Here is a 19044-nt window from a genome sequence, read left to right as displayed (position 1 = left end):
ATGAGCTACTGATCTCTCATTTCTATAGATCACTCTTTCAGTACAGAAAATCAATCTCAAAAAACTTTTTATTTTGTTTTTACCATTGGTTAGAATTCATTTTTGTATTGCAAGAAGACTTTCAATATTTGGCTTTGTCACTCAGTCCAGTAATGAAGGATATTTGGACTGAGTGACAAAGCCAAATATTGAAAGTCTTCTTGCAATACAAAAATGAATTCTAACCAATGGTAAAAACAAAATAAAAAGTTTTTTTAGATTGATTTTCTGGACTGAAGGAGTGGTCTATAGAAATGAGAGATCAGTAGCTTATTTTGATACAGGTCTTAACAAGCTGAGCAGTACTGGCAATTGTTTAGTTAAATTCAGCCAAAACTAAGATTCTCTTGCTTGGCAGAGACTCCTACCAGTGGGGCAACAACTGGTGGCAGCCAGTGGTGGGTCATCCTCCTACGCCCAAAGGCGTGGTAAAATACCTCGGCATACGACTGGATATTGTACTCTCGTTTGGGAAGCATGATAAGTCGAAGGCAGGGACCTGCTAAGGTATCTTGCGCAGACTTAAACCCATCTTGGGTCTGTTTGACCCTCATATGCGCCAGCTGGTTGTGCAAGCCACGATCCTGGCTAGGCTGGAATATTGTAATAGCCTTTAGTTTGGTGCTAACAAATCTGTGATTAACAGGCTCCAACGCACCGTAAAGGCGGCAGCTTGCATTTTATTTGCGCTGCCTAAATATAGCTTGTCTCAGGGGTGCAACGCGAACTCCAATGGCTTCCCGTGCAGCAAAGAGTCAGGTTCAAAGCACTCTGTGCTATTCATAAAGTTTTGACTGGCTCCGGCCCGGCGATTCTCAGAAACCTGGGCCACCATTATGTTTCCTACTGTGCCCTACGCTCTGCGGATTTACATCTGATGCAGGTGACTCATTTTCCATAGAGACAGAGCCGGGGACCGTTCTTTAAAGGTGTTAGCTCCTATTTTATGGACCTCAATGGCTCTTGTTATCAGGAACATTCCCTATCTCTTGGTGTTTAGAAAGGCAGTAAAGACATGGTTATTTCAGTAGTTTATCATCTCATTTCTTCTCTCTCCCTGGTCTTTAGTGCTGGGACGTCCCTTTGCTGGGACAGCAATGCGCTTTATAAATCACATAACATAACATTTATGTTTTCCTTCCTACTTGGGCTGCCAATTAATTATATCAGGCATTTAGCCGGTCTCTTGTCGCTAGCTAGGTTTATTTAAAAGGTCTTAGTTACCTTATAATTCTGCCTGCAATACTCATATCTAGATCCACCCTACCGCTTGTCTCATGCCAACTTTCAGCTTGCTCATCATCCTATGCTCTGCTTGCCTATGAAAAAGTCTTCAGCCTCCTTGCTTTCCATTATTCAGTATACATCTTACCACTCTGCCTAACTGCTTGTGCCCTTCTATCTCCTTTCATATGTACCCCAGTTTATTTACAGTTAGAATTCTGCCTGCTTTTAGCCAACTTATCTATCTGCATCTCACTGTAATATCCTTAGCCATCATTAATTAGTCATGTGACAATTAACCTTATTTGTAACCATCTGCTTCTTAGGAAGAGGTGTATGGATGTGTAGTCCAGATGCAGGAGGATTAGGATATTGACTCGATCAATGCTCTGGTCAACCTTTAGTAGAAGTGCTTTCTAAAGCAGGAATTGTTGACAATGTGTTTGGTTCTCTAGTCTAGACCCAGGCCCCCACTGACTTTTTACCTCGGAAGAGAGGAGATTAGCCACCAGCTCACCATCATACTCAACGCCATCTTTCTCGACAGCAATCTTTACAGACGCCTGGAAATACTCAGGGGTGAGACCCTTCCTCAAGAAACCATCTGCAGACCCCTGCTAGCTCCAGAACTACTGTCCCATCTCATTGCTCCTATTTCCTGCCTAAGTCCAGGAGAGGGCCATCAACATCCCACTTACCGACTACCTGAAAAGAAACAACCTGCTGGATCCCCCCAATCAGGTTTGAGAGCCAATCACAGCACTGAGACAGCCCTCATCACCTCATAAAATGACATCCGCATCCTACTTGACAGAGGAGAACCAGCCTCCCTAATTCTGTTCGAACATAGTGCAGCCTCCAACATCGTCTCCCACCACATACATCGACTGTGCCAGATCAGAATCACAGAAAGACAGATGGATGGCAAACTTTTTTACGGGTCCACCCAGAGAACCAGTCTCCCCCTTCACCTCACAACCCAGGCACACATCAAGGCTCATCATTCAGCCCAACCCTCTTCAACATCTACATGACACCATTCGCAGACATCGTCATACCTCACAACATCAAGACCATCTCCTACGATGATGATACCCAATCCATCCTCTCGCTCTCAGTGGACCCCACCATGACGAAGACAAGCTTCCACAACTGCCTGAAGCTCAACATGGACAAAACCGGAGTCCTGATCTTCGGCAGATACACAGCACTCTGGGACGACTCCTGGTGGCTATCGGACGCCCCTTTCTCCACCTCGCCGCCAGGCTCTGGAACACCCTACCCCTCAACCTCTGCACCTCAACCTCGTTGACCCACTTCAGGAAGGGATTCAAGACCTGGCTCTTAGACTAAGACCCATGCACAGCACCTGGATACCCTCTCGGTGATAAGCCATGCTATATCAGTACCACTTGATTGATTCATAGTGTGTTGGCTTTGGGAAGAAGCAAAACTGGAAGTCCAAAAGTATTCCCCAAATATTCACAGTTGAGCAACTGTGAGAGGTTGGTGGGAAACTTGTGAACTGAATGTCAGTGGAGCACCCAGAGTGCAGCCAACCAATAGGATCTCTGGCGTTGCCTGTGATGATGATGCTTTGCAATAGAGCCCAAAGGAAATGATATTAAAAAAAGAATTGACGGCAGGATACAATCATGTAAAAATCATGTGCCTTTAGAGGGAAAATGTGCCAGATACTGAAGTAATGAAGGACTTGATCCTGAATCGGATCTTCAGAGGAGTAGTGGGGGGAGAATATATTGTGTGATTGCCCTTCCCCATCTCATACACACACAGACAAAGTGAAGAGTGTGACACAGAGTGAAAGAGAGAAAAACAAAGAGGCAGTGAGCGGACTCTGGATGGTAAGTGGACTATCCTTCAGATGCTGAACTATATTTTGTTCCAGATTTCAATATAAAGTTCCAATCTGGAATCCTTTGTTACTCTGAATTGAGAACAGATGACAGAAATCCTCATGAGAGAACTTTCTTTAAACAATCAATATATAGCGTTGTAAGACAACATATTATTCTTACTAGAACAGGGCGGACCTGTTTAAAGGCAAAAATTGATAAACTGACATTTTTATCAACTTTGCTGTAAATCTGTTTACTCGCCTAAAGAAAATGAACATCGAATTATAAGATACGGTGTGCTTATAACTTTAGCTACCTGTTTGGGTTTCTAATTTTAACACTTTCAGCAGTCCATCCTCTCCACCACAGGCTATAAATCCTTGATCTTTGTTCCATGATACGCATCGGAGACGAACATTATTAGGGATTGCAATCTGCAACAAAAACAAGTATTTTAAAAATGGCATTTTAGAAACTGAATATTACATGTCTTCTTCATTTCATTATATCAATAACATATAGAATGCACTTGAGATCACTTTTTCAAAACTGGACTCAGTAAATCGTCTGATCTTCTAAGCTTATCTATTGACACTCAGGAATAATTTTGCACCATTGAGAAAACTAAGCCAAGAGACAGTTTTATAAAAAAAAACTCAATTAATCCATCAGCTATAAACACAAACTCTGGTGTACTTCAGGGGGTTGACACCAGTCAGCAGCTGATTTGATAATCTGCATGCTTGGGAAAGTGCACTTTTTAACTGGCTGGGAAACACAGGTTCTAAAAAGCACGATCCTTGTTTTTTAAAGCAAGAAATCAACTTGCCTTAATTATACACAATCTTGGATTTTGCATTTTAACCCAATACAGAATGCTACACTATGGGCCCGATTACGATGTCGGGCCGAAAGCCTCTGCCAGACCCCAACTCGGAATCAGGACCGACTGTTTTGCGGTCGGCGGTTCCAACTGCCGGATTACGATGCAACCGAACACTGTTCGGTCAGAGTCCCATTGTTCACTATGGAAGTTCGTGTTCCGCCTGACAACCGGCCATAACAAAGGCTCCTATGGGGAAATGGGATGTTTGCGGAAAACCGTGCACCCTGTCGCAGGCACCCCATGGTGCCTGACACACAGTGCAGGGCTTTACAGGGGGGTCCATTAGGTACCTCCTCGGCCACCAACCTTAGGCCGTGGAGTTAAGGTGGCCCTATTGCACAGAAAGTACTACCCCGTTTGTTGATCCGTGAGACCCGGATAACTTTAATCACTAAATCTGAGTCGATACTGGTGGAATGTCCCTACGTGAAGCTAGGATAGTTCATCGTAGGTGAGGAAGGAGGCAACTCCTTTTGTTTTATATTCCCTCACACACCCTAGTGGTGTCATGCTTCATCATCGGGAAACCATGACGCCTAAAAGTCAGGGTGGGTTCAACCATATCTCAGGGAGCGCTTAGAAGATTTTTTGGGCCAGAGAGGGATAAAGATTAAAACTCCTCTGTCAGATCCCGGTTTCCCTTTATTCTTGGATCTGGCAGGTATATTAAAAAGATAAAGGAATAGGGTCTTGTGGGATATTCTGGTCCTAAGACCCTACTGCAACATGTTTCAGTCCACTGGTGCCCCATGAAGGGTGCTGGACTTTCTTCAGGGCAAAACTGTGACCCCCTTGGAAGATTAGAGGTATGGGAATTACCCTACACTCGATTTAGTAAGCGCAGGTAGCTGCTCCTTATCTATATACATATGATATGTCGTCACCAGATCTGTAGAACCACACAAACAACAAAATAACCACCATGGTATCATGAACTCATTGTCTGCAGGATTGTGTATCATGCATTTGTGCCAGAATCCCCGTGAATAACCGTCCCGATGGTGACACAATCATGAACTATACTCCTCACTTGAGTGCGTGTTTCTGTTCAAAAAGCTGCTGGGCATAAAGAGTGAGCTACTTTTAAACTTCTACAAAAAATAAGGAAGCTGATCCGACACGGCCTCTTAATCAGAGACAAACCTAGATCACAGTGACAACCAAGAACAGAATTAACGGGATAGCAACATGCAAGCAACAACTGAGAAGCATGCAGTATCCGATTTCATGAATACCAACTATTTACTGCAGATGCATCTCTCCTACTGCCCTAACCTCAAGAGAGGTTTTTATACAGGGCATATCCTAAACTGATATATTTCAATGTGCTCTCAAATGTGATGGTAAAGGAAAAAGAAGGTACCGTGGAATAAGGTAATTGCTTTAGAGAAAACAAACTAGTAAGTGATGGAGGCAGGATTCATCCCAGGTTTCCTGGTTGCACAGTCCAGCCACTAGGTGGGTATCTCTTTATACTGTTTTACATCAAAGGTTAATGTTTTGCCTTCAAGTCTCTGTGGAGCTACAGAAGTACACAATATTTTATTTTTAGATCAGGCCTCAAGAAATGCAATAATCAGATGTTATGATGGCAAGCTATTTTTACTGCCTGATGGCCTGGTCTGGCAAGAGAGCTCGAGCTGTCAAAGAAGGGTGTTCTGTTCTTTTAGAAAGTTAATGAGCACTATAGATGCTTTTAAATCTTTTTATCTTGTCACATTTGCAGTGCGTTCAAAAACAGAGATCAAATGTCAGCTTATATCTTCTTTAAAACTGCTTCTTAAAACTGCAGCTTATTTTATACTGGAGATTGGTGTTTACGCAATCCTCCAACTTCGAAGTCAGAGAAAGAAAAGTAAATTGAACTGTCTGACAATTGTCCTGGGTACAGACAGTGTGAAATGAAAGGTTGTAGGATGTTAGTTTTTTCTAACACACAGTGTTTAAATAGTTTATAAATAAACTGTACAAATATTTCAAAATATTTTTCTGTAGTTAGAAATGCACATTTAACATTTTGAAGTGTAATCGAACCAAAGATAAATATGTTCAAAACAAATCAGAATACTTTACTTATTCAAGTGCAAATGATAAATGCTTGCCGAAACCCGATTCCCACACATCATTTGTAAGCTATATAGTTTTATAAGCAAAACTGCATATCAGTGGGAAAGATTGTGCCCATTTCAAATGAAATATGCTGGATGTAAATGACAATGTGCTATCACATCATGCTTTAGTAATATATTTATTGAAAGAGAACTTTTAAACATGAACTGAGAAACATTCCTGCCCCCACCCTAAAGACAGTGCTATTTGTGAAAAGAAAAAGAACAAATGATAGACGGAATGATGAACAAATCAAATATTCACCCCCAGTCACATCTGGGTTTAGTCCATCGTTTTTTTGCTCACCACACCACCCCAGTTTGGACCAAGCCAGATGCAAGTGAGTCTTGACCCTGCTCCCCATGGGAACGAACTGCCAGGCTAGATCCTCCTTGGACGGGAAACAAGTATCATGGGACCGGTATCAGGGTATCACTCCTCATCGGGCAGGCTTGCTTGCTATTTGTGAAATAAGAGGCAAATCAGAGGTCATGTGTAGCCTATATGTGGATTAGGTTTTTACATAGAGAAAAAAAAGGTTTAGTGTATAAAATCAAACAAAAACGTTTTTGTACAGCAGACATACTGAACTCATATTTGAAGTTGCTCTCATATGTGATAAAGAAGAAAAAGGCATCTCAGTGAGATAAAATATTTGCCTAGGATCACACAGTTTGAGACCAGTTTCTGGGTTGAGTGCATTACGTGTGGAGCAGATTATTCAAGTCACTATGCATGGAGGTCTGTGGTAAACCCATTTTATGATTTTTGGAGCCTGCTCACACAGACCCCCACAGAAGGGAAGTGTTTCTACAGGCAACAGTTCTCAAATCTGTTAGCATTTATTTCATTCTGTTTCCTTTAAACAGGACATAACTCTTGCTGTAAAAAAAGAATTGTGTACATCTGATGTTTAAACAGGGGGTGTTGTTGAGGCTCCTGGGGGCAGACCACTTTTGATGTGTTCCTTAAATTTAAATGAAGTAAATAAAAGAATTGCAGGGATATGTTTTGTGTGGATCCTTATATATAGATACTGTCATTTAGTATAGTTGGTAATGTGCTTTATTTTGAGACTTGCCAACTTGTGTAGATGTTTATAGATTTCATCCTACCTGCATATGTAGATGCTTAACATAATTTCTGAATTCCTGACTTTACTGTACACGCCTCACTAGTTGCCACTACAGTGTATCTCTTTTTTGTGAAACTCTCTGAAACATGATTATGAGTTTAGTTTTACCTTCTAAAAACTAAATAAATCAATAAAAAGTTGTCTGCTGGTTGTGATGCTTGAGAAACACACAGTGGGGCACAGCTCATTTTAGACTATCTATTCGACAACCAGAAACAGAAAGTTGCACATCTTTGCTGCAGTGTATCCATCTGCTAGTTCCAAGGGAGAGGTTTAAAATAATGATGAACTATGCTTTGTAGACAGACCTAATGCATTTTCTTGCATGGTCTCGCCTTAAAAATCATATCTTCTCTTACAAAAACCTCTGTCCAATCTTCTTTCCATCCCTCAACGAACTGTGTGTGATCTAAAGCATGCCTGTAGATCTTTGGCCAAGGTGCCAACTGAAGGCTACACCATATATAGCAATTGTTTTAGAGTTTTCAATCAAAGACCATAAAGTAAAAATGCAAGATGCTTTTTGGGTAGATAGCATTGGGATAATAGTTTAAGGCCTATAAACTCCTGCTTCGAGCAAGACCACTTGCAGAGGACAAGAACCTCTCTTCCTCAATCTGCCTACTTGCTGTCGTCAAGAAGAAATGTTGGGGTCACCATTGTGCTTCCTTTGAGTATAGGAGGTTACCTACATTTTTTATGGAATATGTCCCTGTTCGGTTCTTCCATAAACTCCTACATGTTTGGACGTGGTAGATATATCTATAGGTTTTCTAATTTCATGCATGTTCATGCCATACCTGTATAGCTATCTGCTTGATGCAGATTGCCACATATTATGAACTGACCAATTGGTTTCTTTCCCCAGTTATCTGTTTTAATTATATGCACTTGTTGCGGTCATTTTAGGCCAGTGGGAAAGAGGAGGTGTGAATCTCATTTGTGCTGGGCCTTAGCTTAAGAGCTTGCCATGGGGGCATCCTTCAGTTGGCCGTGGCCCAGGAAGGCCCTCATGTACCATTTTTGTCTGTCATTCCCATTACGGATATACCCTTAATAATACAAGGGAAAATGTAGGCATTACGAAGGCAATTTAGAAAATAAAATAAATTTAAAAACCAACCATAGAATAATTACATTAGTCTTTAGACTACAGACGCAACATGGACTAATTAATTGACCCCATCCCTGTGAATCATTTGAGAAGCCAAGAGTCTTATGCCATCTCTTTGTCCCGAGGCACCCTCACTTCTTTATTAACCTAAGCACCTGTTCATGTTTTGAGCACTTTATTCTACATGAATACTACTGTTTTCATTCGCTAAATCGTGTGAATAGATTGAATCTAAAGGAATTTTCTATGGAATTTTTCAATTTTATTTTATTTTCGAAATTACCTAAGTCACGCCAACAAATGTTTAAAGCGCATATATATTTCTGGTTAATGTACCAGCAAACGTCACAGGGGATTATATTTCGGTTTATTGGACCACCCATGGAGACCAGTTGCATCCATATATTCTTTAATCTCTACTTTTCTAAAATAAGTCTATGGTGAACCATTTTTGTTTTACTATATATACACATACATATACATACACACACACACGTCTGCATTCAAGCTAATATCCGAGCATTTGTTGAAATATCATTCACTCTAGCAGGCTACAGTCGTCCTGAGACATCAGTCACCTTAGGGGGGTTGTAGAACTCGGGGTCTCTAGTTGGCAGAGGTAGGTACCTTTGACCAAATAGGGACCCTTGCTTCTAGTCAGGGAAAGGGGAATACACTCCTGGATAACGCCTGCTCACCCCTTGGTAGCTTGGTATGAGCAGATAGGCTTATCTCAGAGGCAGTGTGTTAAGCATTTGTTAACACATACAGTAATGGGGGCGTGGCCTGGAGCCGTTGATGGTGGACGTGTAGCTTGCTAGCTCCGTCCTATGCCCTGAACAATAAGCTGATTATCCTGTCCTCCCCTGCCTACGACCCACTTGATCTCTGTACATATTGCCCCCGGGAGCAAGCGGAGTGAAGCGGTGCAACTTGCCCCCCCTGGAACCGCTCCTTGGGTGAATCCTGACGACGATGTCTGTTGCGGCCTGCGGATCAAGACGGAGCCCCGGCCTCAAGTGATTGGCCTGGCCGACATACCCCCCACCTCCTTCGCGGTCCGATCGGGACCCGGGACCGGACTTCCTGCGTTCTTCACGCTGGACCCGCGGATCGAGGTACTGAGTCCCCGCCACCACTGTGACCCCGCTGCCTCCCCTGCTTGGCCGCACTGCCACTACAACGCCGTCCCCCCACCAGCCCACGAAGTTCAGGGGACTCCGGCGTCCCGCCGGTGGAGGTGGGGTACGATAGAGGAGACAGCGCGTGCACTCCTTTACAAGCGCCGAGGGTCCGGCTTCGCTTCCCTCTGCTCAGATTGCCAGCGCCATATCGCGGGACGGCCGGTCCCTACCAATATCTTGGCGCCATTTTGTCACCACGTTGGGACCTGGTGTAGAACTCGGGACCTGGTAGGCTCGCCTTGCTGACCACGGAGCCGCCGTAAAGCGGTACGCATTACAGGCACGCGGACCACAGGTGCCGGGATCTGGAGTGGAGTAGTGCGCCACACGCTTTTGCGCCTATTTACAACGCTGCAGCCCTTTTCCACGCTCCCGCCAGCCACGGCACACTCACTCTGTGTTGGCCTGGATCTCATCGCCTCTCCCCCCTCGCCGCATCGGCGGTCCTGGGAGTATTCCTACAGGCGTGGGCACCAGTGGCGCACCGACCCACATTGCATCGCTACCTCGCCAGGATAGTCCGCGCTACCCATACCAGCCCAGGGATCTTCACTACATCCGCCCCTGCTCAGTGGACATTGGCCCATCCACGCCTACTGCATACCACTCGGAGGGACGGCGGCGGGCTGCTGCGTCCGCTACAACGCCACCCTGCTACCACGAACCATGGGCAGAACCAAGGGCAAATCACAGGGCCAGGGCACCCGAGCAGATGTGCAGTCTACGGGCTCTGAGGACCCACTGGCCTCCTCCAACATGGACATCATCCCGCCGACCGGCAAGGGCTCGCAAGACGCCAAGCTGGATCTGATCCTGAATGAAATACGCGCGACGCGCGAGGCGCTAGAATCGCGCATAGACAGTATGGCGACTGGCCTATCCCTACTTAAGGCTGACCACAACAAGTTGGCGGATCGAGTGGCGGAGCAGAAAATAGCGCTGGACGACCTGATACCGCAGCAGACGGAACATTCCACGAAATTAGAAAAAGTAGAGAAGCAGCTGAAACAACTGTGGGACAGGGTGGACGACGCGGAAGGACGGGCCCGCCGCAACAACGTCCGCATCCTTGGTATTCCGGAGAGAAGCGAGGGGAAGGATCCCACGCAATTTGTCGAGGATTGGCTAAGGAAGCTGGTGGGCCAGAGAGACCTCACCGCCCTCTACAGTGTGGAAAGGGCCCATAGGATGCCATCGCGGCCCCCGCAAGCTGGGCACCCCCTCGCCCCCTGATCGCTCGGCTCCTCCACTTCAGGGACTGTGACACTGTCCTGCGGGCAGCAAGAGAGGAAGCGCCAATACGCTTTGAGGACAAGACTATATCGGTCTACCCCGATTTCACGCCCACTGTGCAGCGGGCCAGGTCCAACTTCATGGGGGTGAAACGTAAACTGCGGGACAGAAACATGAAATATGCACTTTTATTCCCTGCCCGGCTTAAAATCCTGCATGACAACAGGTCCCATTTTTTCGACTCACCCGAGGAAGCGGCAGAATGGATGGAGATCACCCTGACCCCGCCGGAGTCGCGGGACCCGTCCGTAGGCCACCACAGTGACACCCGCAGAGGCTCGGCAGACCGACGGAGCGACGCTCACAGCCCCAGACGTCATCCACCACACAGAGCTCCGGCGACGACGCATCCCTCTGGACACCGGGTGACAGACCGCACGTCATCATCCCCGCATCATCGCCTAACTGAGGAGGCGCTGGCCGCCCACGACGCGGAAGTAGCCGGAGACAGAATCTCCGTCACCACCGACACCCACACTGAGGTGTCTGGTTCGGTTACCAGCTTACAGCTCTTCCCGAAGATCACGGCCCAGATGGCGGAGGAGTTCTGAACCACGATACGATTGATCCTCACCGGGTGGTAACGTATAACTAATCCCCTCCTTCACATATGGTGGGTTGTGTGTGCAGGGGCCCATTGTATTGTGGGCTACCGTGCCCACTCAGACAGTTCAGGGCCGACTGGCGGAGGCCTACCACCCCCGGTATGCACAAGAACTTGACTGACTTGTGCCCACGTTGGGCACCATGGTTTGGCTCCTGGGTACGTTGGCTCAGGGACCTTTTTGTTCAGGGGTTACTTGTTTGCGAGACACTCTCACCTTTTAGCACAGCAGGACATGTGGGGTCACCCAGTTGCATCACATTGTCGAGCCGCACAGTTGGAAATGGGACCTCTTAATAACTATCAATTGTGCACCTGGAATGTGCGTGGCATGGGATCTGTGCATAAACGACATAGAATCCTTGCACAGCTCAACAGAAGGGGGACGCAGATTGCTTGCTTGCAAGAGACACATTTGAACACTGCGGAAGCGGTGAAGCTGCGCAAGAAATGGAGAGGGCAGCTCTTTGCGACCTCATACTCTGCATTCTCTAGGGGGGCGGCAATTTGGCTTCGTGGCTCTCTTCCCTTTCAGCTGCAAGAGCAACGTATTGATCAAGAGGGTCGCTATGTGTTCATACGGGGTCTGTTGGACGGGGAGGCGGTAGTACTTGGCTGTGTGTACTCACCTAACACGAATCAGTCGGAATTTTTGTCCAATGTAAACGGGGTGCTTGCAGATTGGGCCGACCATCGATGGATCATCGGGGGTGATTTTAATGCTGTGCTTGATGTTATGTTAGATAGATCACACCCCCCCTTACAGACAACCGAGAGCAGAAAACAGGCTGATGCGCTTGCAAGTTGGGCCGAGGGCTGGGATATGGCAGATGTGTGGCGCAGCATACACCCTCTAGATAGGGAATACACTTTTTTCTCCCCTCCCCACCGACTTCACACCAGAATTGATCATGTCTTCTGCTCCCGTTCCCTCACAACACAAATTATCCAGGCCCAGCACATGGGGAAAACGCTGTCGGACCACAACCCCGTGGAGATTACATGGCAGTGGGGTAAGACACTGGCTCCCATTCCGACTTGGCGGCTGTCTCCTGATCCCCTCGAGGACTCGGTCTTCCGATCCTCTCTGTCAGACACTATAGATACCTACTTCTCCACGAATGCACACACGGCCAGCTCCCGGCAGGTAGAGTGGGACGCTTTCAAGGTCTGTCTTAGGGGGGCTGCAATGGCTCTTAGGGTGGGAAGGAAACGGGAGGTGATCAGTGAACTGAAGGAGGTAGAGGGCTCACTTGCATCCCTGGAGAATGAGGCAGCGGGCACCAATGTTCCCTTCACGCCACTGCAAGAGGCACATATTAGACATGCGGAGCTCCTGGAAGAATTGCGGATTATAGACTACAGGGAATACACGAACAGGCAGCATACGCAGGCTGACCGAGCCGGACCCCTACTCGCCCGCCTCCTGCGGGACTCCCCGATCAGCCAACCCATTCTGAGGGTTTTCGACCAATATGGCCGCTCAGCTACCACCCAAATAGGGATCAACACGGCGTTTAAGGACTACTACACCACATTGTATAGTCCCCCACAGCCCCTAGCGGAGCCCGCAATTGCGGCCTTCATGGAGGGTCTGGCCCTCCCAAAACTTACTGTCGCTCAGAATAAAGACTTGAAGCGTACTATTACGGTGGCGGAAATCAGACAGGCGATAAGAGCCCTTCCGAAGGGCAAGGCCCCTGGAACAGATGGCCTGCCAACGGAGTTCTACGCCACATATATAGACCTTCTGGCCCCACGGTTACATACTGTTTATCTGGCAGCCCTACGTACAACCTTCCTGCCGCAGTCATCCATGCAGGCCCTGATCACATCCCTCTTGAAACCGGCCAAAGATGGTCTGCAGCTGGCCGACTACAGACCCCTGTCCCTTCTCAATACTGATTCTAAAATACTGAGCAAGGTACTGGCGTCAAGGCTCGTGCAATACGTGCCCCAGCTGGTACACCCAGACCAATGCGGTTTTGTAACGGGCCGCAATACGGCCATGAATCTTAGGCGCTTGGCTCAGCTCATGCTCGGAGACGATATGGAAGCGGGCTCCGAAGGGTGCATTTCTTTAGACTTACGACAAGCTTTCGATTCCCTGAGGTGGGACTATATGTTCGCCACCCTGTTAAAATTCGGGATACCACCCGAATTCCTCGCTTGGATCAGATTACTATACACCAGCCCCACTGCCAGGGTGCGCACCTCCAATCAAATCTCAGGTCCTCTGGCCATTGCCAGAGGCACCAGACAGGGCTGCCCGCTCTCCCCTCTCCTCTTTGTCCTTGCCCTCGAACCCTTACTTTGTAGGCTCAGGTTGATGGCCCCCCAATATGGCGTACGGCGCCATGGCACGGACCATGTTGTGTCTGCCTACGCGGATGATATCATATTGTATCTCCGTGACCTTAGAGGTGATTTAAGTCCGATTTCTCGGGTTTTCGAGGATTTCAGAGAGATCTCTGGCCTCACCATAAGCGAGTCTAAGTCCTACGGGTTCACCTTTGCAGCCACAGAGGGGTCGACTCTCCTGCCCTTTGCCCCTCATGCATTCCAGATGGCTGACACTACCTTCCGATACCTGGGGATCCAGATATACAGAGAGGCGAGCATGATGATAGACGGCAACCTAGGGAAGGCCATTCGGGCGCTGAAATCACAGATTCAGTTTTGGCTTACGTTGCCGCTCTCAATACCCGGAAGGGTGGCAATCTCCAAGATGGTGATGCTCCCCCGGCTTATCTACTACTTCACCAACTTGCCGTTCCTGATCCCAGCGGCGACATTTAAGACCCTCGACTCGCTACTAACCGAACTTGTGTGGGGAAATGGCCGCAGGCGCATAGGTCTGGCCAAGATGCAACTCCCCTCCGACTCTGGAGGCATGGGATTACCGGACCTCAGGGCTTAAAATTACGCATGTCAGCTGCAATGGCTAGCTTACTGGGTGGCGGGCCGTAATCTTCACGAGATTAATTTAACAGAGGATGACCGTACTAAGGGGAGAGTGCACACCTTGCTCCTTCCTGGCTCGGACCTTCCCAGAACCGCCCCGCCACTTCTCAAGCTGGCGATCACATACTGGCGGAAGGCACTGAAGTACACGTCCCTCGGGACTCCATATGCCCCCACGATTCCATTATTGGGCATACCACTGGGTTCGGGCACACTCACGGCGACCCTACTGGATCCCTGGCATGACGCAGGCGTGACACACGTGGGTGACCTGTTTGCAGAGGGACACCTACTATCTTTCGAAGACTTCAGGACTTCACAGGGCGTCCCCGGCGGCTCCTTTCTCCTACACGCCGGACTCCGACACTACATTTCATGCAAATGGTCGCCTGACGGGCGGGAGCCTACTACGAACCCTCTTATTACAATGCTCTACCTCATGGGAACGGGCGGCCACCTGACCAAGTGGCTCACGTCTCGCATTAAGTCGGGGAGGGCACTCACATTATCACCACTACGAGCGACATGGGAAGTAGAAATCGGAAGACCGCTGCGAGACAAGGAATGGGAGCGCATACTTCAGTTCCCCAGGAAGGTAGCTAGGAACCCCAAGTACAAATTCATCCAACTGATGATATTGCATAGAGCCTACCTGACACCGCGCCGACTACATGTGATGTTTCCTGCGACCAGACATAACTGCCCCCGATGTGATGCGGACGACGCATCACTAGTACATATGCTGTGGCAGTGCCCCAAACTAGGATATTTCTGGAGCACTGTCCATGACTCACTCGCGAAAGCGGGTACACTGCCCCGAATACCTACACTGGAAAATACACTTCTAGGGCTGGGACCATCGACCCGCACCAGAACCGTGGCGGCGCGCTTCTCTGATCTGGCCTTGTTGCTGGCGAAGCGTGCCATCACGATGAGATGGAAATCATCGAGACCACCCAACCCCGATCTGTGGCGGGCGGAGGTAGTGCGCTGGGGGAAGGCTGAGGGCGTAGCACTACAAAGGGAGGAGAATAGGGGCCTCCGGAAAACGCCGATCTCACTGGAATGGTTTGCCACATTGGGGGTCTTTGAGGCTGGCAATGACGACGGTGATGAGGATACTAGTGAATAGCCGTTTGGGGTACTACCGTGCCCCGACTCACTCTCCTATGCACGACCACGACCACCACTGCCTACGGTGCACTACGATGGGGACGGACAGCCCGACCCATCGCTCACACTACCCCATCTTACCTGTGTGTTAGCCTTGCGCTTTGTATCATTACATTGAGTGTGACCCACATGTCGATATTTCATTCATGTGCCTACTAAGAGAGTGTCGGGTGGGATTTCATAGGGGTGGAGGGTGGGACCGGTTGTGAAAGGGTTTTGTTAGTTTGTTCCAATACATCGACAAAATGAAAAATGAAAAATCGAATTCACTATGTTTTTATATATGCTTGGAGCAACTGCATACATGTACCTGCGGAATTTACACTAAGACTATCTGAATGAAGTTGTATGCTATTACTGCTCACAAAACTATGCTAATAAACAGATTTAAAAAAAAACAACAAAAAAAACACATACAGTAATACAGTGAAAAGACTACAGATGGACACCACACAGGTTTTATAAAAAATATGTATTCTTTATATAGACTTAACACAAGACCACAAATGACAATACTGTATTCAAAATAGACTTAAAGATGGTAGAAGTAACTTAGTTCAAGTTGATGATAAATCAGACACGTTTCTCACAAAAGTACCTTGGATGCGTAACGCAAAACAAACAAAAGGTTCGCAGGGAGGGTGATGCGTCTGTTCCTTGCTTCGGGGGAGGCGATGCGTCGCTCCTCAATGCTTGTGCAGAGTAGGGGATTCGTCTTGTTCCTTACCAGAGAGGAGGTGATGCGTTGATTCTCGTACTGTGTTCCTGTTACGATGCGGCAAGATGGTGTCTCGATGCGATGCGACAATCCGGTGCAATGCGATAAGATGGCCACCCTTGATGCGATGCGACGACGTGAAGATGATGTAAGTCCACATGAGGTCGCACACTGCTCGTCCCATCAGCGTGTGACCCCGGAGCATGATGGTCGATGTAGTCAGGTATCAGCGGGTGCGCTTTTACCCGGGTCTTGAGTCTTCAAGGTATTCACTTGGTGTGCTTGCCATCCCTGGACACGTGTTTCGCGTTCATTAACGCTCATCAGCAGGGATTAGGCGTGTGCACGGGGTTGCTGCATGGGCTGCCGAAAGGGTTCATAGGTCCAGATACCTTTTAAGGCGCGCAGATGCGTTATCTCGAGGTCGTCACCTCACACCGGCTCAAGGGAACCTGTATAAATAGTAAGTCCACATGAGGTCGCACACTTCTCGTCCCATCAGCGTGTGACCCCGGAGCATGATGGTCGATGTAGTCAGGTATCAGCGGGTGCGCTTTTTTTACCTTTTAAGGCGCGCAGATGCGTTATCAAGAAGATGATGTGTCGACGCCCGGCGGCCGTGCGGCACACTCTGTACCTTTGGAGCCGCGACAGGCCCTGCGACACGCTTCTCCGGTGATGCGACGGCGACCCTAGTGGTGGTGACACACTTCTCCTTTGATGCCTCAGTAAACAGCTGCGATGAAGGCACGCTTCTCTGGTGATGCGGCGGCGACCTCTGCGGCGGCGACACGCTTTTCCGGCGATGTGACGGCAACAGCTGCGACACGCTTCTTCTCGTGGAGTCGCACTTCCAGCTCCCAGCGACATGCAGGCTTCTGCAGACAGAATTCCCAGCAAGGAAATTCAGAGGGGAGCTGGTGGTGAAGTCTTTTGTCCCGGAGACTTCAGCAGGAGGCAAGCACAAGTTCAAGCCCTTGGAGAAATATTCTGTAAGATGATGAAAGTTATTTAAAAGTTTCTTCTCCTTTCCTTGACAATGAACACACCACTGCAGGCCAACCCGGCAACACAGCACACTGCCAGAGGGGCAGTCCAAACTCCTGCAGCTTCCTTGGATCTTCTCCTTGGTAAGTGTTTGTCTTGCTGTTCCAGAAGTGATTTAAAGTCCTGGGGTCTGGGCCCTAATATTTATACTAGCAAATCCTTTGTCCTCTGAAGGCAGAGGGTCCTGTACCTAGTTCAAACCAGTTCTGGGTGCATTCTGCCAGTGCACACCTTCTTCCTTTGTCAGTGTGGGCTAGGGTCTTCAGACACACCACAGGAGGTGGAGCCAGCATTGTGGAGGGCAAGCACAGCCATATTCAGACCCAGGTGCTACTCCTCCCACCACTCTACATGCAGATAGGTCTATTCAGCCCTGTGCTGACTCGCCCTGTCTCCTGGAGCCTCCCAACCCCTGTCACTCACAAAACTAGACATACAATACACAAGCTAGCAGCGGCAGGCTGGATGGTTGGGTAAGAAAATACCTACTTTCTAAAAGTGGTATTTTCACACACAGAATGTTAAAAAACTAACTTCACTGAAAGATGTATTTTATCATTCTGAGTTCAGGCATACTAAACTTGAATTTCTACTATGTTCCCTGGGTCAGTTAGGATTATAAGATGTTATAATCAAACAGCCAACTCTGGCCTATGGGGACAGGTAGCCTTGCAATAGTGAAAAACGAAATAGGCTGTAATTTACTATCAAGTCATGCCACACACATCAGGGCATGACCTACCTTTTACATACAATGCACCCTGCCCTAGGGCCTACCTTAGGGATGTCTTATAAGTAGAAAAGGGAAGGTTTAGGGACTGGCAAGTGAGGGCACTTGCCAAGTCGACATGGCAGTCACAGACTGCACACAGGTTCTGCAATGGCAGACCTGAGGCACATTTTACAGGCTGCTTCTGTGGGTTGCACAATCAGTGCTGCAAGCTCACCCGCAGCATTTGATTTACATGCCCTGGGCACACATGGTGAACTGTACTAGGGTGTGACAAGTAAATCAAATAACCCAATCATGGAGTCACTAATCAATATATGAATTTAACATAGGGAGCACTTGCACTGTGGCACTGAATAGCAGTCGCACAGTGCCCAAAGCATCTAAACCAGCAAACAGATCAAAAACAGAGGAGGCAATCAGTAAAAAATGGAAGTAAGACTCACGCCAATGGTACCAGGTCTAACACGTGTCCCCTCCAGCTGAAATGTGGGGGAAACTACCCTTCCCCTTGGGAGTTCTTTTCACTAAGGTGGAAAAATCTGGACAGACCAGCTGCATTGGCGTGTTTTGTACCAGGGCGGTGTACCACCGTGAAGTCCATGTCCTGTAGGGAAAGGGACCATCTCAACAGCTTTGGGTTCTCACCCCTCATTTGCATCAACCATCTGAGGGGCCTGTGGTCTGAAAGAACCCGGAAATGAGTCCCAAACAGGTATGGTCTAAACTTCTTCAGTGCCCAGACCACAGCAAATGCCTCACGCTCAAATTGCACTCCACCTCTGTTCACGTGGAAGTAACCTCCTACTGATGAAGGCTACAGGTTGGTCTAGGCCCTCCTCATTAATCTGTGATAGAACAGCCCACACACCATGCTCTGAAGCATCTGTTTGGACAATTAATTCCTTTGAGAAGTTGGGCACCTGAGTGTGCACATGGCAGTCTTCAGGGAGTCAAAAGCCTTC

General features: G+C 47.9%; 1 protein-coding gene across 1 annotated transcript in view; it reads right to left on the bottom strand.

The window, feature by feature from the left end:
* Window positions 1–19044, bottom strand: part of WDR35 (WD repeat domain 35) — a 501592-nt gene that overhangs the window by 466798 nt on the left and 15750 nt on the right. The window contains exon 2 of the mRNA XM_078647744.1: window positions 3439–3556. Within this exon, the coding sequence (XP_078503870.1) occupies window positions 3439–3556 (118 nt within the window). The remainder of the gene's footprint in view (window positions 1–3438; window positions 3557–19044) is intronic.

Source organism: Lissotriton helveticus, chromosome 6, assembly GCF_964261635.1.
Source record: "Lissotriton helveticus chromosome 6, aLisHel1.1, whole genome shotgun sequence".
Lineage (NCBI taxonomy): Eukaryota > Metazoa > Chordata > Amphibia > Caudata > Salamandridae > Lissotriton > Lissotriton helveticus.
The sequence above is the reverse complement of the archived record's forward strand: the minus strand, read 5'-3'. Positions and strand labels throughout refer to the sequence as shown.